Raw genomic sequence first — 26,717 nt, 5'->3', positions numbered from 1 at the left:
ATAAAACAAAAATCAGCCATGATTCAAATGGCAGAGCAGACTCAATGGGCCATATAGCCTAATTTTGCTCCTATATCTCATGTCTTTTTGGTCAGTTTCAAAATCTGCAATTTTATTTTCTCTCTCCCATTTTTCAGGAGCCCAAACACTTCCTCCGCGTAATGCAATGAGAAACACTCATCCCTCATCGAGTTAGCTAAATTATCCTTGATATTTCCAGTTGTGTAAGTACATTCAAACTGCTACCCCCACCCCCATGACCAAAACAACTTTAAATTTCTGCCACTGTGGTATCCATGCAAATTCCTGATGGTATGACACATTCCCTGATAAATTATCAACTTGAATAAAGGAGTCAAATCTGACATAATCTGGTGTTTAAGAGATCAGATATACCAGTATTTGGATAGTCAGGGGCTGAGCAACATGACTTGGTGTATGGTAGGTAAATGTTGTTATTTTTTTGAGGAATTTACCAGGAAAGGTTGTGGATGTTGTCTACATGGACTTTAGTAAGGCCTTTGACAAAGTCCCACATGGCAGGTTAGTCAGGAAGGTTCAGTCAGTCAGTATCCATGGTGAGGTAGTATCCTGGATTCAACATTGGCTTCATGGGAGAAGCCAGAGTGGTGGTGGATAATTGCCTCTCTGTATAAATGCTTGTGTCTCATGATGCCTTAAGGATTGGTGCTGGGTACTTTATTGTTTATCATTGATATTAATGATCTAGATGGCAATGAGGTAAATTAGATCAGCAAATTGGCAGCTGACACAAAAATTGGTAGTGTAGTGGACTGCAAGGAAGGCTTTTAAAGATTGCAGAGGGATTTGAACCAACTGGAAAAATGGGTGCAAAATGGCAGATGTAATTTAATGCATACAAATGTGAGGTGTTGCATTTTAGAAGGGACAAACCAAGCTAGGACATGCATGGTAAAGCTTTGAGGAGTGCAATAGAACAGAGGGATCTGGAAATACAGATACATAATTGCCTGAAAGTGGAGATAGGGTCGTAAAGATAGCTTTTGGCACACTGGCCTTCATAAATAAAGATAGTGATGATAGGAGTTGGGAAGTTGTGTAAAGTTGTACAAGACATTGGTGAAGCCAAATTTGGAGTATTGTGTGTGGATTCGGTCACCTAACTGCAAGAAAGAGATTAATAAAATTAAAAGATTCCAGGCAAGATTTACTAGGATTTTTTTTTTGATTATTTTATTTTCACAAAATTTAACAAATCATTCAATCTATCCAAAATATACAGAGTCTGTATTTATCCCTCCCCTCCCCGCATCAAATTTAATATACCATCAAGTAATTAATGTTAATACGGACATCAATGGGGCCATCAATCCCAACAAACCCTAAACAAGAAAAAAAACACATCGTCTGCATCATATCCTGTTTCATTAGTTACACTCCTTTTCCTATTAGCGACTGATTATTACAGTATCTCTGTTTCGAGACGGGGGGACTAATCCAACTAGGTGCCAATTTATCTCAAATAAGGTTTGCATACTCCAACAAATATGTTATGTTTCTTCCTTAGGTTATATGCGATTTTCTCCAGGGGAATGCAACTCTGCATTTCCATGTTCCATCATGTGGTATTTAGTTAGATGTTGTCAGGACCTGAGGAACAGCATTACAGGGAATGGTTAAACAGGTGAGGATTTTATTTCCTGGAGTGTAGGAAAACGAGGGGAGAATTGAGAGGTTGTGGCGGCGGACTTGCTCAGCGCGAACCGGCCCCACTTATAATGCCACATGGCGGGGCAGCCCCGGGAAGATGGCGCCGTCGTGGGTTTCTTCCCTAGTCGAATCTCCTGCATGGCGCGTGCCTCAGGCAGCTTCTGTGACGTCATCACCCACAAGGTGACTGAGCCAACTCTGCCCTTAAAGGGGCACGTGCCAAATTCAAATAAAACAGTCGTTAATGACCCTCAACGTGATGGCTGTGTTTCTTTCACTACTCACACCCCCACAGTGGTGACCCTGACAAGTCCAGACGTCTTTCTGGACTAAATAAACCATGGATTCGGCAGAGCTTAACGCTGTCTCCATCAAGCATCCCCCCTTTTGGAGTCACCGACCGAGAACGTGGTTTGGGCAGGCGGAAGTGCAGTTTCAACTCCACAACATCTCTGCAGATGCCATGATGTTTTACCACATCATGAGCACCCTGGACCAAGATACGGCAGCGAGTTTGGATGACATCATCCATCACCCCTTGGCTGTGGGCAAGTACACCGCCCTTAAAGATCTGCTGCTGGGAACTTTAGGGCTCACCCCCCAGCAATGGGCTTCCAGGCTCCTATACCTAGATGGGCTTGGGGACCGTAGTCCTTCGGCACTGATGGAAGAAATGCTGGCCCTGGCGGAAGACAAGCCTTGTTTTCTCTTCCGCCAGCCCTCAAACTGGTGGCACAACCAAGAACCAGCCCACTGCTGATCGCCCCCAAGACCAAGCCAGAGGCGGGCCAGACGTCCTGGTGTTTCGACCACCAGCGCGCGGAAGCGCAAGCCCGTAAGTGCCGCCAACCCTGTGGGTTTCAGGGAAACAACCAGGCCAGCAGCCGTTAATTGCTGCGATGGCTGGCCACACGAACAGCCTCCTTCACATGACGGACAGATCCACCAGCCGCCGATTCCTAGTGAACAGTGGGGATGAGCTGAGCATCCTCCTGCCACTGCATTCGAAACTCTGACTCGATCATGCGGTCCAACCCTAAGGGCGACTAACAGCTCCACCATCAGGACCTATGGCACCTGCAGGGCAGAGATCCAGATCGGGAAGGAGAAGTTCCACTGTAGGTTCATACTAGCCTCCGTGGGCACCACGCTGTTGGGAGCCGACTTCCAGAGGGCTCATGGTCTGCTGGTAGACATGAGGGGCAAGAGGCTGCTCAATGCCTGAACATTCCACTCCACATGACTGGACACAGCAGATGCCTGCAGGCCTGAAATCGCTGCCATAGCCGCCACCACAGATGAGTTTGCCGACATCCTCCGCAAGTTCTAGATCCACAGTTCAATGCCTCCATGCCCCAGCATGGGGTTTTCCACCACATCACCACGCAAAGCCCCTGCTGCACACTAGCCCCAGATGGCTGCTACCCGAGAAGCTCCAGCAAGCAAAGGAGGATAGCACCTGGGCATCACCACTCCATATGGTCTCAAAATCGTCTGGGAGCTGGAGACCATGTGGGGACTACCGTCGGTTGAACGATGCAACCTCTCCCAACAGGTACCCGGTGCCCCACATACAGGACTTCTCCGCCAACCTCCACGGCGCATGGGTCTTCTCCAAGGTGGACCTCATGTGGGGATACCAACAGATCCAGGTGCATCCAAACAACATGGGTAAGACGGCCATTATCACCCCATTCGGCCTCTTTGACTCCCTGCCTCATAGACACAGTTGGGAAGGACTTGGACTTTGTGTTCATTTACTTGGATGATATACTCATTGCCATTCGCAGCCGCGATGAACATAAAGCCCACCTCCGCACCCTCTTTGCTCGACTGGCAGATTTCGGCCTCACGGTCAACACAGCCAAATGCCAGATCGGCAAGGAGACCCTCCAGTTCCTGGGGCACACCACTTCGGCGACCGGGGCCGCACCAGTGCCAGAGAAGGTGGTGGCCGTCCAACATTTCCCCAAACCCCCCACCCTAAAGGTCTTCAGGAGTTCGTGGGGATGGTGAACTTTTACCATCGTTTCATCCCCGGAGCTGCTCGCACCATGCGCAAATTGTTTGCACTCATGGCCACCAAAGAAAAGGCTCTATCTTGGCCAGAAGAGGCGGACAGGGCTTTCGTTGCAACGAAGGAGGCCCTGGCTAACTCGCCACTACTAGTACACCCACGGCCGGAGGCGCACACGGTGGGGGGAGGGGGGGTCCTGGAACAGTGGCTTGATGGACATTGGCACCCGCTGGCCTCTTTCATCAAGCAGCTGCACCCGCCAGAACTCAAATATAGCGCTTTTGACTGGGAGCTCCTGGCGCTGTACTTGGCCATCCGTCATTTTCACTACTTCCTAGAGGACATGCCGTTCACAGTCTTCACGGATCACAAGGCCCTCACTTAGGCATTGGCGGTGGCCAAGGATCCGTGGTCCGCCAGACAACAGCATCACCTCTCATACGTGCCAGAGTTCACGACCAACATCCAATACAGGGCTGGCAAGGTCAATGTGGTGGCGGATGCACTCTCGCATCCCGCCATCAACATTCTTGCCCCCAGTCTAGATTATGCCCAATTGGCCCAGGCCTAGAGGAATGATGCGGAGATGCAGGCCTTGCGGACTGCCATCTCAGGCCTCAAACTCAAAGACGTCCAGTTGCCCAACAGCCCAGACACACTGCTCTGCGATATCTCAACAGGCACGCCACATCCGGTAGTCCCGCTGCACTGAAGAGCAAGGGTTTTCAGCTTAGTCCACCACCTCACTCACCCAGTGGTGAAAACAACGGTGCAGATGGTCACAGAGCAGTTCGTGTGTCATGGGCTTAAGGAGGTAGTGGAGCTTGCCAGGAACTACACCAGCTGCCAGACCTCCAAGGTCCATAGACACACCCAGACTCCTGAAAATAACTTCGACTCGGCGGCTCGCAGGTTCCAATATATCCACGAGACTGTCGTTGGACCCCTGCCGATATCAAGGGAGGCTCGTTACCTCCTCAGGGTGGACGACCATGCCACAAGGTGGCCTGAGGCTAACCCAATCGCAGAGACATGCGCCAGGGCTCTGGTCAACCAGTGGATTGCCCGATTCGGAGTCCTGGTGCACATCACTAGCAACAGGGGCTCACAGTTCACGTCCACCCTGTAGACCCAGATAGCGAAACTCCTGGGGGGGCGTGAAGCTCCACCACACCACAGCATACCACCCACAGTCCAATGGGTTGGTGGAGAGGTTCCACAGGCATTTGAAGGCATTGCTCATGGCCAGGCTCTCTGGAGCTGATTGGGAGGATGAGCTACCTTGGGTCCTCCTCCAGATTAGGATGGCACCCAAGGAGGACCTACAAACCTCGGCGGCAGAAATGGTGTACAGCGCACCGCTTTCCCTACCGAGTGAGTTTTTCAGCTCAGACCCCAATACTGTGGCCACCTATGCAAACCTGCCCAAAGAACTCAATTCGGCTCAGTTCGTTTTCATGCGAAGAGGCCGCAGGGTGCACTTACTGCAGCAACCGTATGAGCGGCCGTACAAAGTCTTGCACCGGACCGACAGAACCTTCACCCTAGACATTGGGGGGGAAGGAGGAACTTTTTACGGTGGACCGCATGAAGGCGGCCCATCTGGACTTATCTCAGCCGGTGCAGACAGCCAAGCCTAAGCGACAGGACCTCCTGCCCAAGCGGTGGGATACGTAGCCGGTTCTGGGGGGGGGGTTTGTGTGGCGGCGCACTCGCTCAGGAGGAACCAGCCCTGCTTGTAACGCCACGTGGCGGGAAGCCCTGGGAAGATGGCACAGTCAGGGGTTTCTTCCGTCGAATCTCCCACATGGCGCGCGCCCCAGACAGCTTCTGTGACATCATCACGCACAAGATGACTGACCCAACGCTCCCCTTAAAGGGGCATACGCCAAATTCAAATAAAAGTCGTTAACGACCCTCAACTTGGTGGCTGTATTTCTTTCACTACTCACACCACCACAAGGTATACAAAATTATGATGGGTATCGATAAATGCAAGTAGGCTTTTTTCCACTTGGGTTAGGTGAGATACAAACCAGAGGATTTGGGTTAAGGGTGAAAGGAGAGAAGTTTATGGGGAAAATTAAGGTGAACTTCTTCATACAGGGTGGTGCAAGTATGTTATGAGGTGCTCGGTGAAGTGGTGAAAATTTGGACAGGTACATGGGTGGGAAGAGTATGGAGGGCTGTGGACTGGGTACAGCACAATAATAGTTCAGCACAGACTAGAGGAGCCGAAAAGACTTTTTTTGTGTTATAATGTTCTGTGGTTTGAAATAAAATGCACAAGAGTTTATGGGATAAGTATAACAAGTTAATTAAGTGTTTGTATGGCATTATGTGGGTTGTGAATGTAAAGATGAGGGGCAAGGCAACGTTCAAACAAATAATGTACTTTCCAGTTTACATTACTAGAATTTAGTTCTGTAAATTAATACCATGTGCAAAGGCATGATTTTGGATAGCTCCCATATATAATGAAGAATTACTTTTTTCAGAGCAACGTGTGTGTGTGTGTGTGTGTGTGTGTGTGTGTGTGCGCGTAGTTGATTAATGTGGACTGGTAATTGATTAATGTGAACTGGTAACTGATTAATGTGGACTGGTTTATTAATCAGCCTTCCTCCTCCAAACTCTCAATCCCACCTGATTTCATGTCATCCCCAATTGATAGCATGACATCAGTAAACTTTACCAATATTACATTTGGTTCTCACTTCAGAGTCATTATTACATAATTTAATTATCATGAATAGTAGGAGCCAAAGCATTACTAATCACCACCTAAAACAAGATCCATTTATTCCTTAAAATTTCAGTTAGTCAACATGTTCATTTTATTCCACTATATTGCCTCCATTTATAGGTTTCACATTTTGAAGGTATGTGAGTCTTTATACACTGGATCTATCAAGGTGAAGGATCATTCTCAAAAACTTATTCCCTTTCATAAATCCATATTGACTTTGCCCAATTGCAGTTGTATTTTTTTTAAATATGTCCTGCTATCGCAACTTTTATAACCGATTTAAAAAGAATTCTGTCCTTGAACTTGTTGGTTGAGGTGCTTTGCCACAACCAAGTTGAGTTAGAGAAAAATCTCCAATCACTTATTTCTGGTTACAGTAGCATTCCACTGAGCAAACCACTAGTAAATTTGTTAAAGATTTTATTTAAGAGTTAAAAATGTAATGTATTTTGTACTAAACTGGTGAAGTTTGAATGAAGTCCAGTAGCCATTTAGACTATAGCAAGTTATTTTATTTAATATTTGCATAAACTATATACATTCCAGTATTAAATTGTTTAAAATTCGACTGCAATATTGCTTACAAACTTGGTGCAACCACATACAGAACCAGCTTTCAATTGACTTCTTGCCACCTCCACCACCAGAGGCTGTCATTTGTGGTATTATTCGAAGCATGATGTAGTGCAAAATTATCCCAAAGATATGTACAGATAACTTATGAAATTGCAGAATATACAGTGTTTTCAAAATAAGCCCCCAAAATATTGGATACCAAATCATAAAATTAATACATTACAACATGAAGGTTTTTTTCAAAAATTGCGCAAAACATCCCAGAGACCCCATCACTGAGGTTTCACCCAAAGGTGTAATACCTCAATTATTAAATTATTCATGAAACATTAAACATGTTACCACATCTTTTCATAAAAGACAACTTGAACAGTCGCACGACCCCATGAATTTCATTTATGTGCAAAGAATAGATCTTGAACTAGTACTGCTAGATGAAGTGTTATTGTTGACAAATGCAGTAGCTGTAAACCAACTCAAATATGATCCATTAGTTCAATTACACATACAAAAAAGGTCTTAATCTCGAGTTATAAATCACATGTGAAACCTTAATGGCTTATTTTCCTGGAAATCATTTCAACTACAAGTTGTATGATCTTGCAACTTGGAATGAGTTGTTCAGAACACCAAAGTAATGCAACCTATAATGTGGCAATCCAATAAAAGCTGCCTTATTACCATATGTACACAATGTCAGCAGGTACTAGCAAAAGGTTAAATAAATTTTATTGCACACAAATAGAATGTAAACTACAAGATCCTATCTTGCCATAGCTGGATCATGTGCAGTGATGTTTTTTCCAAGGTTAGATACTGGCAAAACATTTAATTCCTTAAAAGGACGGGTGCTTAGATTTTAATTGTTGACACACCTTGTACCTTAGCCATCTTTAGGCACTTTCAGGTGGCCAATTGCCCTGCAAGTAAAGCCGCATGTTTAGGCAGTATGCGGCCGTTTTGAGGCCACCTAAATGTGCAGGAGGTGCTCTTGAGGCGAGCTACGTGACCATCCTCCAAGAGGGATAATCAGCTCAGCTCAGTGGCTCCCCCAGCCACCTGAATGCAGCTGGATGAAAGCGAATGTTAAAGGGTCAGGCTGCTGATCACAGCTGACACTAGGCAAGAGCTGGAGTGTGGTCAGAGCTGCATCCTGTGTTGCGCTTTAAACGCTGCCACCTGAATGGAAATTTAAAGGGCCACCTGCTTATTCAGGCTCATTCTTAGCAGAGAATGCACCTGAAAAAGCCTTTTGTTTCTCTTCAGCAACATGACCAGTTGGCACTTTTTCCATATGTTATTCTGCATAGCAACTACCAGCAGGTTATTTTCCATACAGGGCAACACAATTATGATTGACCTTGTCTTTAATTCATATCCAGCTTCACCTTTCAGCAGAGACTTCTGATCTGCATATGAACTGGAAACCCTCGTTAATTTTAATATCAGTCAACATGGCTGAAAAATAACTAGATCTGCACTTTTACTTCTGATTTGAATGGCACAGCTATACAATATTATCCAGCATGCTTTTTTTGTTTTTAAAATATTACATATGTTTAACAAGTATGTGTTGCATTTACAAATATTGGACTCTACTAGCATATCACAGTAGCTTGCTATACACAATTCATAAACTAACAGGTCAGTTTTACTTTATTGACCTAAGAAAACAGTTTTGTTGCCTATCATTTACTGCCCACATGTCAATTTTCAATATCTTCACACAGGAATATTTGAGAAACAAAATTTAGCATTTGAGTACAAGATTACAAATTATCTTAAAAATATTACTGTATTCTAAAAAGTAAACTTGGACTTCTATTGACCCACATTGTTTTATATTACATTATTTGAAAAAATCTCTATATAGAAATATTAAAATTAAAAATTAAACATATATTGTATACAAAGAATGAGACCAAAATATCATTAACAGAGTCAAGAAGAAATCCACAAATACCTTTGGGTTCACATTTTTGCAAATCCATCAGACACATCAGGAAATGTTACTTTATATTTGATCCCCTTCACAATCTCACCTTAAAAAACTGCACTTTTCCCAAATTCTTACCAAAATGATAAGAATGGTATGCTTTTCACTACTTCAAGTACTTCTTCCATAATGAGGGAACTCCAAACATCAATAAACACCACCATCCAACTGCAGAACATCAAGTGCAACCCTTGGTTGAAATTATCCAATTTAAAGAGAAACGAAGAAAGCTTTCTGGGGTGCACAAACTCTCCAGTGGAATTAATTTATATAGAAATAAATACTATTTGTTAATTATAACACCTATTGTCATTCCAAAACCATCCAGATATGAAACCACCATAATGCAGAGAAACCCTCCTCCCCCCACCCCATTTTTTTATTGGATAAAATACAAATCTTTATGCAATTTATCCCCTTTCTCAATTGGCAACTGTGTAAGAAGTGTACAGCTGGGATTTATATTGCAAATAAAAATATAAAATAGGCTGGCTGCTTCTGGGCACCATTGGTACATTGCCATCATTAAGGATAAATAAAACTCAGCTATTAATCAGTCTAAAACACTGAGATTAAAGTTTTCTAGAATTAATTTATAGCCCTGCTCTACCACCACATACATACACATTTGGTTCTATGATGTCAAAGTTGCACTATTCACGAAATGATTCAAACACCACTGATAGCGAAGGTAGGCTGAGTGAGAAGTCAGAGGAAATGGGGGAAATTTTGAATGATTTCTTTGCCTCAGTATTCACTAGGGAAAAAAAATATTGAAACAGTTGAAGTAAAAAAAAATAGTGGGGAGGTCATAAAGCATACAAAGATAACTGAGGAGGTAGTGATGGCTGTGTTGAAAAAGATAAAGGTGGATAAATCTCCGGGACTGGACAAAATATTCCCAAGGACACTCAGGGAGGCTTGTGGACAGATAGTGGGGCCATTAACAGAGATATTTAGGATGTCACTGGTCACGGCGGTAGTGCCAAAGGATTGGAGGGTGGCGCATGTGGTTCCGCTGTTTAAGGGTCCAAATGTAAACCTGGGAATTATAGGCCTGTGAGTCTGACGTCTGTGGTGGGTAAGTTGATGGAAAGTGTTCTGAGGGATGGTATTTACAAATATTTGGAGGTACAGGGATTGCTAGGGAGTAATCAGCATGGTTTTGTCAGGGGTAGATCATGCTTGACAAACCTGATTGAGTTTTTCGAGGGGGTTACAAAAAAAGGTTGATGAGGGGAAAGCTGTGGATGTTGTCTATTTAGACTTTAGTAAAGCTTTTAACAAAGTTCCCCACAGGAGTTTAGGAAAAAAGGTGGAGGCATTACGTAAAAATAAGGAGGTAGTGAAATGGATTCAGCAATGGTTGGATGGGAGGTGTCAAAGAGTAGTGGTAGAAAATTGTTTGTCTAATTGGAGGCCGGTGACTAGTGGAGTTCCTCAGGGATCGGTCCTGGGTCCACTATTGTTTGTTATATATATTAACGATCTGGAAGTAGGGGTGGAGAATTGGATAAGCAAGTTTGCGGATGATACAAAGATTGTGGTGTTGTGGACAGTGAGGAAGATTACTGTAAATTAAAAGGTGATTTAGGAAAGCTGGAGGTGTGGGCTGAGAAATAGCTGATGGAATTTAATACAGATAAGTGTGAGGTGTTACATTTTGGAAAGGCAAATCTAAATAGGTCATATGCATTAAATGGTAGGCTATTGCGATGTGCAGAGCAACAAAGGAATTTAGGAGTGATGGTAAATAGTACCCTCAAGGCTGATACTCAGTTAGATACAAGACATTGGTGAGGCCAAATTTAGAGTACGGTATACAGTTTTGGTCACCAAATTATAGGAAAGATGTAAACAAAATAGAGAGAGTACAGAGAAGGTTCACGAGAATGTTGACAGGATTTCAAGGTTTCAGTTACAGGGAAAGGTTGTGCAGACTGGGGCTTTTTTCTCTGGAGCGTAGAAGATTGAGGGGGGACGATCGAGGTGTTTAAGATTTTAAAAGGGACAGACAGAGTAAATGCAGATAGGTTTTTTCAATTAAGAGTGAGGGAGATTCAAACTTGAGGGCATGGTTTAAGATTGAAGGGGGAAAATTATAAGGGGAACATGAGGGGAAATTTTACACAAAGGGTGGTAGGGATGTGGAATGAGCATCCGGCAGACGTGGTTGAGGCAGGATCATTGGTTACATTTAAGGAAAGACTGGATTGTTACATGGAGAGGAGAGAACTGGATGGGTATGGACCGGTGCTGGTCAGTGGGACTAGGAGGGTGGGAATTTGTTACGGCATGGACTAGTAGGACCGAACTGGCCTGTTCTGTGCTGTAAGTGGTTATATGGTTATATGGAATAGCAAAAAAGGGAAAAAAGGGAAAAATGGACACACTTAATGCCAGGAATTTATGATTTTACTTGTAACTTTCAATGTAGGTTCTTCACTTCAAAAGATTGTAATCCATGCCATTCATCAAATGCACAAATGTCTTGAATTAAGACAAAAAAACATCCAACTACAGCTTTAAATAGTATTATGTTTTTTTGTTTAAAAAAACTTGAAAAGCACATATAGAGAATTAGCTGAAGATTTTAGAAAAAATATAAAGCACTGTGTTCACTATAAAGGAATTCAAAATTATGGCAAAATATTTCTCGCAGTAATTCTGACCATGCAATAAAATTCATGAGCAATAAAATTCATGATTCAAAAAAACAAATTGTATGCTTTGGTTTGTCATGTGAATAACATGTAAAAATATTGCAAACATATATAAGGACCACATCTACGCAGTTTGATGCAAAAGTCTATTCCATATGTTTTCATTCAGAAATGGGTAACATTTTTCTTTTCTGCTCTTGAAGTGATTTCAACTGCTGAGATACAAATTAAGAAACAGAAGGAAAAGTTCAACTTCATAATGAGCAACTAAACAGGATTCTTTTCAGAATCAAATAATTTATATTTCATTATTTCAATTTCTGTGTCAGTCAAAGAAATTACAGTTTAAAAACAAGATGTCAAATTCCCAGGTCCTAAATTTTAATAAGCGACAACAACCAACATGATGGCACAGAGGAAGACTGCAGGTATTTAAAAAGAGATGGGTGATGGCCAAAGGGCAGAAGTCCCACAGTATTTCCCCTCTCAATCAAAACCAAGATATTGAATATTTGTTAGGGGTATGGCTTCCTAGGGGAGAACAGCATCACAGGGCTTTGATGTACAGAAGGAAAGGAATGAAATTGAGAGCAGGAGTGATAGAGACTTTTATTTTAAGAGGACAGAAACATTTCTGTGGCTGCAAATCGGACTCCAGGATCAACTAATGATCTTGTCCAAACAATGAAAGACCATTTATCCCCGTGGATGCTGTGTGACCTGCTAGTTCCTCCGCATGGTTATTATTTGCTCCAGGGTGGTTTGTTGCAATTCTGATGCTAAAATCCATGCTGTCTTGGAACAGCTGCTCAACTTTCTGAACCACGATTGTTAATAGTTGGTGGTAATAATGCAGGTTGGTACCAACAACATAGGCAGGAAAAGGGATGAACAAAATCCTGCAATACAAGTTTAGGAGCCAAGGCAGTGGAACAGAAGAGCAAGTCAAGTAAACAAGTGACTGGAGGGATGGGACAAAAAGATGGACTTCAGGTTCCTTGATAATTGGAATGCTATAGGAACTCAGCAGATCTCGCAGCATCCATATAAGGTAAAGACATACAATCGATGTTTCGGTCCTGAGTCCTTGAAGGCCTCACCTCCTATGGATGCTGTGAGAATTGCTGAGTTCCTCCAGCATTTAGGTTTTTACTACATTCAGAGCATCTGCAGTTTTCACACTTCACTCATTGATCAGATAAATGAGTGGCGGTAGAGTTGGTGTAGGGGGCAGGGGTTTGCATTTGTGGATCATTGGGATCTCTTCTGGGGAAGATCTGACCTGTACAAAAAGTTTCAGGCTGCACTTGAACTGGAGAGGGAACCAATATCCTGGCAGGCAGGTTTGCTAGAGCTGTTGGGGAGAGTTTAACCTAGTTTGGCAGGGGTGGGTGGAGAAGAAGAATGTGAATGCAGCGAATAGGGCAGAAGGTCAAAAGCATTGTTGAATTGAGTTTGTGAGGAAAGACAGACAGGGGTCAAAACATAAATGTAGCCAGTTAGAGGAATTTTTAAATTGTCTATTTCAACGCTAGGAGTATTAGGAATAAAAATGATGAACTTAGAGGATGGATCAGTACGTGGAACTACAATGTTGTGGCCATTACAGAGACTTGGCTGGGGGAAGGGCAGGAATGACTGATGCAGATACTAGAGTTCAGGTGTTTTAAAAGGAATAGGATGGGAGGTAAAGAGGTGGGGGGCGGGGGGGGGGGGTGAGGGATGGGAGTAGCATTACTGGTCAGGGATATAGTATCACGGCTATAGAAAGGGAGGACACTGTAGAGGGAATGTCCACTGAGTCGGTGTGGGTGGAAGTCAGAAATAGGAAGGGAGCTTACAATGTGCTGGGAGTATTCTAAAGGATCCCAAATAGACCACGGGACAACAAGGAGCAGATAAGCAGGCAGATTTTTGAATGCTGCAGGAAATACAGGCTTGTAGTTATGGATGATTTCAACTTCTCTAATATTGACTGGCACCTGCTGACAGCAAAATGGATAGATGGGGCGGAATTTTCAGGTGTGTTCAAGAAAGATTTGTGACACAGTATGTGGACCAGCTAACAAGAGGAGTGGCTATACTGGATTTAATTCTGAGTAATGAACCTGGTCAGCTGGCAGACCTCTCAGTGGGAGAGCATTTTGGTGAGAGTGACCACAACTCCCTGAGCTTTAGCATAACTATGGATAAGGATAAAGCAGACAAAATGGAAAAGTGTTTAATTTGGGAAGGGCTCATTATGATGGGATGAGCAGGAACTAGCAAGGGGTTCAAGGTTGAAAGCACAAAAGTAATGTGGAGAAAGTTAAGGGACCTCTTGTGTTGGGTTCAGGATAGGTTTGTCCCACTGGAACAAGGAAAAGATGGTAGGAAAAGGGAATCATGGCTGATGAAACAGGTCAGGCTACAGGTCAAGAGGAAGAAGGAAGCATAGATTAGAAGGGCTCATGAGAAGCATATGGTAGCTAGGAAGGAGCTTAAAAAAGGATTTAGGAGAGCTTGAAGGGGGCATGAGAAGGACTTAGCATGTAGGATTAAGGAGAACCCCAAGGTATTCTATGCATATGTGAAGAACAGAAGAATAATGAGAATAAAGGTGGGACTGGTAAAGGATAAAGGAGGCAACATGTACCTGGAGGTGGAGGAGGTTTGGAGGTCCTAAATGAAAACTTTGCCTCAGTATTCACAAGAGAAGAGGACCTTGATCAGGGGGAGGTCGGAATAGAACAGGCTTCTGTGCTGGATAATGTGGACATTGAATAAAGAAGAGAAAGGGTTGGATCTTCTTATAAGCCCTGGGGCCAGACACGATATACCCCAGGTTGTTGTAGGAAGTGAGGGAAGAGAAAGCTGGAGCAGTAGCTATGATCTTTTGAGTCCTCTTTGGCCACAGGAGAGGTACCAGAGGATTGGAGAATGGCAAATGTAGACCCCTTGTTTTAAAAAAAAAGTTATAGGGAGAATCCTGGGAATTATAGACTGGTGAGTCTACGCCAGTGGTGTGCAAACAAATGGAGAGGATTCTTAAGGATAGGATCTATGAACATTTGAAGAAGTACAGTCTACTCAAGGATAGTCAGTATGGCTTTGTAAAGGAAAGGTTGTGCCTCACAAGCCTAATTGTTTTTTTGAGAAAGTAACAAAAGAAATTGATAAGGGTAGGGCAGTAGATGTGGTCTATATGGATCTTAGTAAGGCATTTGATAAGGACCCCATGATAGACTTGTTCAGAAAGTCATGAGGCATGGGTTCCATGGAACCTTGGGTGTGTGGTTATATAAACAATTATTAAAAATAAATCAGCTTGCAGGTAGAAAGCAGAGAGTAGTAGTGGAGGGAAAGTGTTTTGCCTGAAGGTTGGCGACTAGTGGAGTGTCACAAGGATCTATTCTGGGAAGCCTGCTCTTTGTGATTTTTATAAATGACCTGGATGAAGAGGCAGAAGGATGGGTCAGTAAGTTTGCAGATGATTCGAAGGTTGGAGGAGTTGTGGATGGAGCTGAAGGTTGTCAAAAATTACAATAAGATAAAAACAAAATTTAGAGTTGGGCAGAAAGTTGCAGATGGAGTTCAATCAAGATAAGTGTGAGTTGATGCATTTTGGAAGGACAAACCAGAAGGCTGAGAACAGGGTTAATGGTTGGTTAATTAAGAGTGTGGATGAAAAGAGAGACCTTGGGGTCCAAATCCATACATCCCTCTAGGCCATTCCACAGGTTGATAGGATAGTTAAGGCAGCCTATGGGATGCTGGGCTTCATTAACAACAGGATTTAGTTCCAGAATAGAGAAGTCATGTTACAACTCTACAGATCTCTGGTGAGACCACACTTGAGAGTATTGTGTTCAGTTCTGGTCACCTCATTATAGGAAAGGTATGGAGAAGGTGCAGAGGAGATTTACCAAGATGCTACCTAAATTGGAAAATAAGTCTTATAAGGCAAAGTTATCAGAGCTAGGGCTTTTCTCTTTGGAGCATAGAAGGATGAGAGGAGAGTTAATAGAGGTCTACAAGATTATTTCATCGAATGCAAGGATCGACAACGAGATAGACAACAGACTCACCAAGGCAAATAGCGCCTTTGGAAGACTACACAAAAGAGTCAGGAAAAACAACCAACTGAAAAACCTCACAAAGATTAGCGTATACAGAGCCGTTGTCATACCCACACTCCTGTTCGGCTCCGAATCATGGGTCCTTTACCGGCATCACCTACGGCTCCTAGAACGCTTCCACCAGCGTTGTCTCCACTCCATCCTCAACATTCATTGGAGCGACTTCATCTCCAACATCGAAGTACTCGAGATGGCAGAGGCCGACAGCATCGAATCCACGCTGCTGAAGATCAAACTGCGCTGGGTATGTCACGTCTCCAGAATGGAGGACCATCGCCTTCCCAAGATCGTGTTATATGGCGAGCTCTCCACTGGCCACCGAGACAGAGGTGCACCAAAGAAAGGGTACAAGGACTGCCTAAAGAAAGCTCTTGGTGCCTGCCACATTGACCATCGCCAGTGGGCTGATATCGCCTCAAACCGTGCATCTTGGCACCTCACAGTTCGGCGGGCAGCAACCTCCTTTGAAGAAGACCGCAGAGTCCACCTCACTGACAAAAGACAAAGGAGGAAAAACCCAACACCCAACCCCAACCAACCAATTTTCCCTTGCAACCGCTGCAACCGTGTCTGCCTGTCCCACATCGGACTTGTCAGCCACAAACGAGCCTGCAGCTGACGTGGACATTACCCCTCCATAAATCTTCGTCTGCGAAGCCAAGCCAAAGAACAAGATTATGAATGAGAGGCATAGATAGGTGACATCAGTGTCTTTTTCCCTGGACAGGACTAGCAAGCACCAAGCACATGTATACAAAGTGAAGGGAGGGAAGTTTAGAGGAGACATCAGGGGTATGGTTTTTTAAAAAAAACACAGCAAGTTGTGGGTGCCTGGAATGCCTTGCCAGGGATTGTGGTGGAGGTTGAAATATTAGGGCCATTAAAAACACTCTTAGGCAGAAACATGGATAGAGGAAAAGTAGATGGTTATGGAGTAGGGAGGGTTTAGTCCTTTATTTAAAAGAATATATGGGTCAGCGCAACATCGAAGGATAAATGGCCTATACTGTGCTGCAGTGTTCAATCGTCTATTATTGGGACTGTTGCAAGTAAATTTACATCTGCACAGCGCAAAGCATTCAAAGGAGGAAGAGTTCTGAATCAAAAGTCCCTGTTTAAAATATTTTTTTAAAAAACCAAGGCTAACAAGCACTGAGAATATTGGATAATGAAGGATATCAAGAGTTGGACAAGAAGGAAAATAGAAGCATAAGGCAGGTTTACAGGACGAAAGACAGGGAGGCTAGAGTACAAAAACTGTAGATGCTTAAAAATAAAATTGGAAAGGCAAAGAGAGGTCATGAAATATTATCAGTGAGCAGGATGAAGGTAAATACAAAAGCATTTTCTAAATAAACATAGGGCAAATACATAACCAAAGAAAGTGCACAGCCTATTAGGAACAGGGGGAAATCTGGATAAGGAACCACAAAGTAAAGTTTTTGCATTGGCATTCAAAGGAAATTCACAGGTTAAGAGGGGACATGATTGATGTATACTAATTAAAAGAGGTATCCAAAAAAAAACAGGATTTTTTTTTCCTCAATGGTGAATACAGGTAGAGGGCATAGGTTTAAGAGATAAAGATAGAGAGGGGATCAGAGAGGGATTTTTTTCACTCAGTGGTGAGAATGAAGTAATCACTGCAGAGTGTTAGAAGCAAAGTCACCGACAATATTTAAATATCTAAATCACCACTTATATTACATATGCATTGAATGCTATGAGCCCTATGGAAGATGAGTTTAATTGGGTGGCATGAACTCTTGAGGGCTGAAAAGTTTGATTATACACTGCTATAACCTGCAAACCAATTTCCACAGCACTCCCATTTAAGTAATATTTAGAAACCCAGATTATCTATCTGGTCACAAGAGGACATCTGGTGGTAGGGATATTCAATTGCAGAAGCCCAGAATTTCAACATGGATGGGAAGGGGATGAATGGAGAACGTTCCAATTGGAAGCATTCAACCATAGGTCATATGCATTAAATGGTAGGCTATTGAGAAGTGCAGAGCAACAAAGGGATTTAGGAGTGATGGTAAATAGTACCCTCAAGGCTGATACTCAGGTAGATGGTGTGGCGAAGAAGGCATTTGGAATGTTGGCCTTCATATATCGGAGTATTGAATTCAAGAGTAAGGAGGTTATGATGATATTGTACAAGGCATTGGTGAGGCCAAATTTGGAGTATTGTGTACAGTTTTGGTCACCAAATTATAGGAAAGATATAAACAAAATAGAGAGAGTGCAGAGAAGGTTCACGAGAATGTTGACAGGATTTCAAGGTTTCAGTTACAGGGAAAGGTTGTGCAGACTAGGGCTTTTTTCTCTGAAGCGTAGAAGATTGAGGGGGGACTTGATAGAGGTGTTTAAGATTTTAAAAGGGACAGACAGAGTAAATGTGGATAGGCTTTTTCAATTAAGAGTGGGGGAGATTTAAACTAGAGGGCATGGTTTAAGATTGAAGGGGGAAAATTATAAGGGGAACATGAGGGGAAATTTCTTTTACGCAAAGGGTGGTAGGGATGTGGAATGAGCTTCCGGCAGACATGGTTGAGGCAGGATCATTGGTTACATTTAAGGAAAGACTGGATTGTTACATGGAGAGGAGAGGACTGGAGGGGTATGGACCGGGTGCTGGTCAGTGAGACTAGGAGGTTGGGGATTTGTTACCGCATGGACTAGTAGGGCCGAACTGGCCTGTTCTGTGCTGTAAGTGGTTATATGGTTATATGGAAATCAGGGTATTTTTATTTTATTTTTTTAGAACCTACTTATTACTACATTCCATTGAGAAGGTAATGAGGAGCTATTTTCTTGAAATTATTTTCTTGAAATGTTGCTATTTTCTTGAAGAGTTGCAATACTTGTAAAAAAAATTACCCAAACATGTTTTTTTTTGTATGGTGGAGGGGTCAGGGTGAGGGGAAGGAGTAGATGCTCGTAGATAAAATGACCAGGATTTGTATCCTGCGACAGTGTAGGAATTACTACATTTTCATCATATGATGGTGATTTCAGCAAATTATCCCACTTCAGCACAGTGATTAACAAGTTTTTCACTGAGCATTGATACTCCGGTATACTGTCCAGATGTACTCTAGTCGTTGAGGTGATCAACAGACACCTTAGTCCTCCTGACCCACAAGGAGATGGGAAACAGGCAAGTTATTGATACTTAAGCTGTTCATATCAGAGTGTCTCATCTCAGTATGTGGCAACTAACAGGAAACATACAACAGAATGGCCTTAAATTTGTGCTTTTGTGCTGATGCAAGGTTGTAATTTCTGAATCTTAATGTAGATGTTTTCTTTTCACTGGAACGTTACCCCGATCTGAAATTTCCATAGCAAATTTTACAGCAAATTAAAACAAAATCCAACCTTCAAGATTTTGTTATTTTAGACCATTCCTTTTAGGCCACAAGACAAAGATGATTTGGAAAATTTAAGTCTTGAGAGTCAGCTACATTAAATTAGTTAATAGTTTTGTATCAGCAACAAATGAAAGTATAAGAAGTTTGCCAAATTATTTCATACAATCAAATACTGTTTTTCTGATTTGGCTATTCAATCTAGGAAAGTATTTCATTAAAAAAAATTGAAGATTTGTACAAAGTTTAGTGTTTTAAAAAGTCTTAACAGAAAAACTGTATCAGGATTCCTTTAGTAGAGTTCAGCCACAATCTTCAGATATGACCAACCATCTTCAGATATCACCAACCATCAGATTGAGACAAAACTCCATTTCTCGGTGACTCTCTCCGCGCCACCCTCCCCCTTACAAAACTTTCCCCCACCCTTCTGCTAAGGTGTCTGGCATTCTGGGAAAGAGATTGCAAATGTTGATTTAAATAAAGGATTAATCCATTTCAGACAAAAGATGGGTAGAAATTCGCAGTCTACTAAATTCTGGTACATCTTGAAACATGTAATGGTGCGGGAGTGGTGACTGATAGATGGGAAAGGAAAAAAGTCCAGAAAAAAAACAGAGAAAATAATGATTTTAAGTGTATTGATTTGATGCATACAAAATGAAATTGTTAAGTAATTCATATCTGGCTTTATCTTACTACAGGAATATTAATTCACCAACTGAAAACCTGCAGAAAGTGTGAGAGAAGGAGGAAAAATAATATTCAATTCAAATCACACAAGGTCCTGTTGTTATAGCAACAGGTCAATTGGTACTCTCCCGAATGTAAGAGGCATGGAAACAGTTTGAGGGGGACTAATATCACTTAACTGAGACAGCTAAAGTGTTTCATAATCTAAATATTTCAGAGACACCAGTTTTTTTTGCATCTTAGAAGTTATTTAATTTAAAGATGCAGAATTGCAACAAGCCCTTCTGACCCACAAGCCTGCGCTGGCCAAATACACCTGCATGAACCAACTAACCCCCAAATCTTTGGAACGTGGAAAGAAAAAGGAGCACCCTGAGGAAACCCTGACAGACACAGGGAGAAACAAAGTACAAACAAACAGCAGCAGCTGGATGCTGATGCTCTAACCGCTACACTAACCCTGCCACCCAACATAACATGCTTAATTAAGGAGATTTTTGACCATAAAAATATAAATGCCACTGTTATTACACAATAGATTATATCCATCAAAACCACTAATTTAGCATACCTGATTTTACAACTTATTGCAGAGCTTCTGGTTCCTGCAAAATCATCAAAACAAAATTATTACAGAAAAATTGCATCAATGAATAACACAATATGGAAGAATAATTAACCAATGGAAAACAAGAGGAGGCATGCATGCAAAATGGACCAGAGTACAATACATTGTTTTGATTTTACACGTCCAATCATTTTATTGAGCTTAGAACTAATGATGCATTTATACAGAACTCAAGAATTTGCCAGAAGTAAAACACGAAAGTCTGCAGACAGCATGGTTGAAATAAAAACACAATGTGGGAGAAACTCAACAGGTCAAACATTGTTATGAGATCAACTTTTTCCCTCATTAAGGAATTTAAAGTTTCATAAGAAACTCAAAGTTTAGAGTCTCTTTAGCCAAAGTTACACACAACTTCAAATACAATGCGTTTATTAACTGGAAAATTGGAGAACGAACTAACTGGTAATTGAAATGTTCAATATGCAGAGTATATTTTAAATGATTTTTTTTAAATTTAGACATATAGCATGGTTACAGGCCATTTCAGCCACACCTGGTAGATTTCAAACAGTGGTAAGAAACCAGAACCCCTGAGGAAAACCCATGAAGGGAGAACATACAAACTCCTTACAGACAATGTGGGATTCGAAACACGGTCCCAATTGTTGGCACTGTAAAGGCGTTGTGCTAACCGCTACGCCAACCGTGCCATCCAGACAAGAATCGTATCCTACAGTTTTAAGCTATTTTCTCTCCAAACGTTTACACACCTCTTTTGTATCCAGTTTTCCTGGTGAGCTTGGCACCTCTTGATCATCCAAGTGAGTGGTGTGGACCTCAGTTCTGGCAACTTCTGCAGGCCCATGATGCAACCCTTTCTGATGGCTTGAACGGGTTTTTGGGTCAACATGTGTAACTCGAAATCTAGGAAGACACGGCAAAAGATAAAATTTTTAATGAAAATAAATCATACACATATGGCAGCAGGTCACACTGTTGTAAACCATCTTGTGTCTATTCTTTGGTTTGTAACTTGCAATAGTTACCCCTTAATTTAATGATTCTAAACACCTCTATCAAGTACTTCTCAATCTTTCCTCCTACAAGGAGATCTACATCATATGCATCCTCTTGTAATCACATGGTGCATTAGAATTCCAACAACTTATACTTATAAAGGACACTGTTTGACCTCCTGAGTTTCTCCAGCATTGTGTTTTTACTTCCCCATGGCAAATCTTTCAGTTTTTCAATTCCAAAAAAAAGTTTACAGTCCCAAATTCTGAGGATTCCTATACTGCCTCTCTTCCCAAACTCCATTGCTGTTCACTTAATATCTTCCTAAACACTGATGATGTAAGATAACAACACCTTTAATTCTGCTTACCAAAAAATGCTCCAGCTCAGTTCCAAACCAGAGTTTAAACAACTGAAATCACGTCCCACACATGTAATTATCCAGGACAGAACCGGACTTGCAGATAATGGGTTTTTGCTGACTAATTATTTTGAAGTCTTATGGTCAAGAAATTAATTTGCATTGTTCACCACAAAAATGTGGTGTGCAACTGAAAACTGCACAATAGCAGATTCCAGTTGTTTTCTTCAGTCCTGAAATTTTACCAAAATCTATTTAGTGCAGGTCAGTCTTCTGCAGTTGACATAAATTTCACATCAGAAGTGCACTGTATATGAATATTATTTCCAGGTGGCCATTTTTTGTCATAGCACTGAATCCCCCAACAACAGGTGATTTTAAAAAAATATTACAAAGTACCATGACACCAAAGATTGATTGATTTTGTACTTGATTCCCCCCCGAGGCAACGCTACATGATCCCCAGTCCCTTCTTCCACCATGGCTGCTCTGATATCTTGCTCCCTGTCAATCTTCAAATATTGTGAAATCCCAATCAACAGATCCCATTCCCTCAATAATCTTCACAGTTCTCCAATCAATCCAGCAATCAAAGCTGTCCAAAGTCCCCGATGGAGGTCCTTATCCCTTGTTACTTATTTAATTCTCAATGCTGACTTTCACCCTTATTCAGTTACATTTCTCAATGCATTACCCATCCTCCCCCATCGTAGGTTCTCATTCCTGGACTTCTAGTTCCTCCTCCAATTACTACTCAAAATCTGTCCAATCTGCACCTGTTTTTTTTTATATAATGGAAAAAGTTTAGTAGCACCCTGTTGTAACTGTATATGTCCATCAGGTATGCAAGCAACCTCCGAATGGGTGTACTTCACATGGCTACAAGCTTCACTTGATCCCCGACGTCTTGTGGCGGCAGCCCCTGCCCTGAAGTCCTGCGGCGGGGGGCAGGGCTGTCAGGCAGCGGGGAGTTGGGTCGCTGGCTGATTGTCATCAGCTAGCCCCTTAGCAGTTTGGGTCCACAGACACCCATGCTATAAGCGATTCTGTTCTAATGAGGTTTTACTGTATTTTTTTCTCCAAAGTGGGAAAGCATTCTTTCTCTATTTGAATACATTTAAAGATTTTATGACTAATTGACTGATTGAAATATTAAACGAAAGCAGTTACAAAAGAATCCTTAATATTTTCAAGGATTTTTAATTGCACTAGAGGAAAAGTGAAAGCATAAACAAGTTCATACACTTGATTTTTTTTTACCTTCCCACAGATAACACTGTAACTTCTCCAGGTCGACTCCTTCTAAATTCTTTAGTTCTCGTCGACTTTTGATGGTTGCAACGTGAACAAGGACTTTTTCCTGCCGCTCCGCCAACAGTGTGTAGATGTTCTTGAAAACTGTTCTTTGTAGGGCTTCCAGTGGGTGATAAGGGAGTTTCAGGACTTTCAGGAGTAACAGGACTAGGAGGTCCATTGGGACTTGAAGGACTTAAGAGACAAATCATGGATGGAAATTAACTTTCAAATTGCAATTTCATTGCTCACAATTTTAACACTGCTAAATAAGCGGCCATAGAGTAACACTTTTAACAGGTTTCCTCCATCATAATTATCTTTGTCAATTTTATCAGCATTTTGACGTCATTGATTAGAAGTTATATTGCATGCAAAATTGCACAATAAAGCTTTGCATGCACAACTAACTCCCACAAGGTCCAAGAAGTATACAGACCAACAACATATGTGATTAAATGTTACTAGGCATTTTAACAACCTTAATATGATTGTAGGTCATGTGCCTGGAAGTATCGGAAATAATCAAGCAAACATGTTGTTGTTTTACCTGTGGCACCAAATTAGCCATCCAATTGTTTAGTATAGTATAGTCTTGCACTCATTTTATCCTTAAAATGACAAAGGAGGCTATTCAGTCCATCAGGTAGGTCCTTGCCAGGTCTTAGAGGACACCACTATATGTCTCATCATCCTTTCCTCCTCATCTCTGTACCTTTTCCTCTCACACATTCCTTCAATTCATTTTCCTCCTATTTATATTAAGCAATAAATTTCAGTGAGCAATTAATGTACCAGCAAAATCTGGAATGCAAGAGGAAACTGGAACACCTGGAAAAGAATGTGCAAACTGCACATGGACAACATAGAGGATGAGGATCCAACTTGGGTTCCTGGAGCTGCAAGACAACAGCACTGGATACTGCATTACCATGCCTTGGAAAAGCCCATTTATTTGAAGTACTATTCTGGGGGAACCAGATTGCATGTCTAAAATTGCCTGTTAAAGTGATACCATGGAAATTTCCATTATGGTAAAAAGGATCACTTGAATTATTAGGACAGTATTATGGTAAAAAGGATCACTTGAATTATTAGGACAGCATTCAGGTAGTGGTAATTGCCAAATTCATGCACTCCATTTGACCTCTTGAATAGCAGCAATAATCTTCAGACAGATATGGTATTGAAATAGCTCCTTTGGCCCACTGAGTTGGCATCCTTTTTTTCATCAAGCTTGGTTACTCATTTTATACTCCCCACATTCCCACGAACTCGGTCCTCTTCCCACAACATTCAACCACACAACTAAACAATGGCGGCAATTTACAATGCCAGTTAACCTATCAACCCATATATTTTTGTAATGTGGGAGAAAAATCAGAACATCTAGAGCACACATGTCAAACTCTGGCCTTATATTTGGCCCGCAAGATCATTTCAAAAATGTATTAGAGGTGGCCCGCCCTGCAGCGAGAGCCGATGCTGTTTTTTGGTAATGTCACCCCCACCATCCTCCCCCTTCATTGCACATCCTTCCCCATTGTAACACGAGAAATTGTAACACGAGAAGTCTGTCGATGTCATCAGCCGGCAAGCCAGTTGGAAGGCTCCCGCACAACCAGTCACTTCTCCCACCTGTCGAGCGGTGCGGCGGATTGGCGAGCGCCTGTGATTTCCTGTCGCCGTGACTGGCATGGCAGGCTGCGCACGGCCCCCGGGCAGCGCGAGCCCCGCGCGACTGGCACCGGACGGCCCTTCCACAGCGCGAGCGCACTTCTCCCGGTCGCCACGGCCTTCAGCGCTTGCACCCGCGCGGACCCCAGGGACGGCTGGTTCGGCCCTGCACGTGAAGAGAGAGATGGTGGCTGTCCACAAAGGCTGATCGGCAGCGCGCTGGGCCTGAGTGGGTGGGTAAGCAGGGGTGGGCAGAGGGTGTAGGTGAGGAGTAATGGGCAGGGGAAGTTATGGTGGCGCGAGGGGCAGTTAGAGGGAGGGATGAGTAGAAGGAGGGGTGGATAGGGAAGAGGTAAAAGGGGAGGGGCAGGGCGAGTAGGGGAGGGGTGATTAGAGGGTGAGAGACAGGTAGAGGGAGGAACAGGTTGAGGGGAGAGGCAGTAGAGGGGCGTGTATAGGATGGGGTGGGTAGAGGCAGAGCGAGTGGAGTGAGGGGTGAGTAGAGGTTGGGTAAAGGACTGGTCAGGTAGAGGGATGGTGGGTCGAGGGTGAATAGAGGCCTAGAGCCTGAGGAGTGAGCAGGAAATGCTGAGTCCTGATGCAGGCCAAAATGGACACAGCCTGTGAATGCTGACTACATCTCCCTCAGGTCAAGCAAATGTTACTCCTGACCTGTAACATTATCCTCCTAAAGTTATATCCTAAAGTTTAACATTACATATGTTGAAAGAAGAGAAAACATGCAGATGTTGTTGAAAATTTTCAATAAATATTTAGTTCGGCCCTAGTTTTTAATTTTGGCCCTCCGTGAATTTGAGTTTGACACCCCTGATCTAGAGGAAATCTGACACCATCCCAGAGAGAAAATGCAAACTGGACAGCAGAAGTCAGGGTTAAATCAGAGACACTCGAGCCTTGATACTGCAGCTCTAGTAATTGTTTCACAGTGCTTCCCATATATTTCAGGATACATTATTAAAGTAAAACTCTAATAACTGCTCTCCAGCCATTCTAATTTCCAGGATCGGCATCTGGCTCACTTGGTAATTTCTGCTATGCCCCGTTCCCAGTTCCTGCATCCTCTTGTGATTTCCCAGACCCTGCGTATGTGCAGCCTTTAAACTTACTGGGCTCACTAGGAAATTAATTATAATACTGCATCCAAAAAAATGGAAACGTATTTGATATTAATAGGGAATTTCAACCAGTCATCCAGAAAATCAGCTTCTATGCTATTTGAGCCAGACTATTGCAATTTTACTTATAAAGGAGTAAAATTTACAGACTGAAGATTCCCTGGTTCCATTAATAATAATTTAATATACATGAAAGTTGTTTATTGGCAAAAAACCTCAAAGCTCCTTATTCGTCTAAGAATGCATTTTTTTGTTCCATCATCTACGAATTTAACACTTACTCACAAACACAAATATTCAGTTAACCATTTCCAATTATAAAAGTGAACAAAAGGAACACTAATGCAACATGTATTTAAATTTTGCCACTTTCTAATACTACTACCATTGGAATGTCTGCATCCCAACATTACAGGGAATGGATGCAACTGCCAAATTACGATGCTTTAAAAAATATTTAAGAAGGTGATCATTTGTAGACCTCCATTTTGCCCAAAGGCTTGGGTTGATTCTCCCTCCATTCTCATGAACTCTCCCCAGCTTCTGCCATTCATCCACACAGTACAGGTGATTTACTGTGGGCAATTAACCTGCCAACCAGAACATCTTTGGGCCGTAGGAGATAACTGGAGGACCTCGAAAAAACTCTCACAATCACAGGGAGAAATTGCAAACTTCACTTGGACAGCACCCAAGATCAGAAATGCACCCAAGTCTCAAGGGGTGCGAGACAGTAGCTCTATGCACTTTGCCGTAGTTTTTATTTCAGATTTCCAGC

At 42.5% G+C, this 26,717-nt stretch overlaps 1 protein-coding gene across 8 annotated transcripts in view; it reads right to left on the bottom strand.

Moving 5' to 3' along the window:
- LOC138757507 (RELT-like protein 1) overlaps positions 1-26,717 on the bottom strand; it is a 279,768-nt gene that overhangs the window by 79,092 nt on the left and 173,959 nt on the right. For 4 of the 8 annotated variants that reach the window (XM_069924972.1, XM_069924973.1, XM_069924979.1 and 1 more), the window contains 2 exons: positions 23,094-23,321; positions 20,623-21,379 (listed from right to left, as the gene is read on the bottom strand). In XM_069924972.1, coding sequence (XP_069781073.1) covers positions 21,199-21,379; positions 23,094-23,321 — 409 coding nt within the window. In that variant the 3' untranslated portion in view covers positions 20,623-21,198. Of the gene's footprint in view, positions 1-6,948; positions 11,909-20,455; positions 20,490-20,622; positions 21,380-23,093; positions 23,322-26,717 lie in introns of those variants that run through there. The other 4 variants (XM_069924976.1, XM_069924978.1, XM_069924977.1 and 1 more) reach the window with 2 other exon arrangements.

The sequence above is a fragment of the Narcine bancroftii genome, chromosome 3, assembly GCF_036971445.1.
Source record: "Narcine bancroftii isolate sNarBan1 chromosome 3, sNarBan1.hap1, whole genome shotgun sequence".
Taxonomy (NCBI): Eukaryota; Metazoa; Chordata; class Chondrichthyes; order Torpediniformes; family Narcinidae; genus Narcine; species Narcine bancroftii.
The sequence above is the reverse complement of the archived record's forward strand: the minus strand, read 5'-3'. Positions and strand labels throughout refer to the sequence as shown.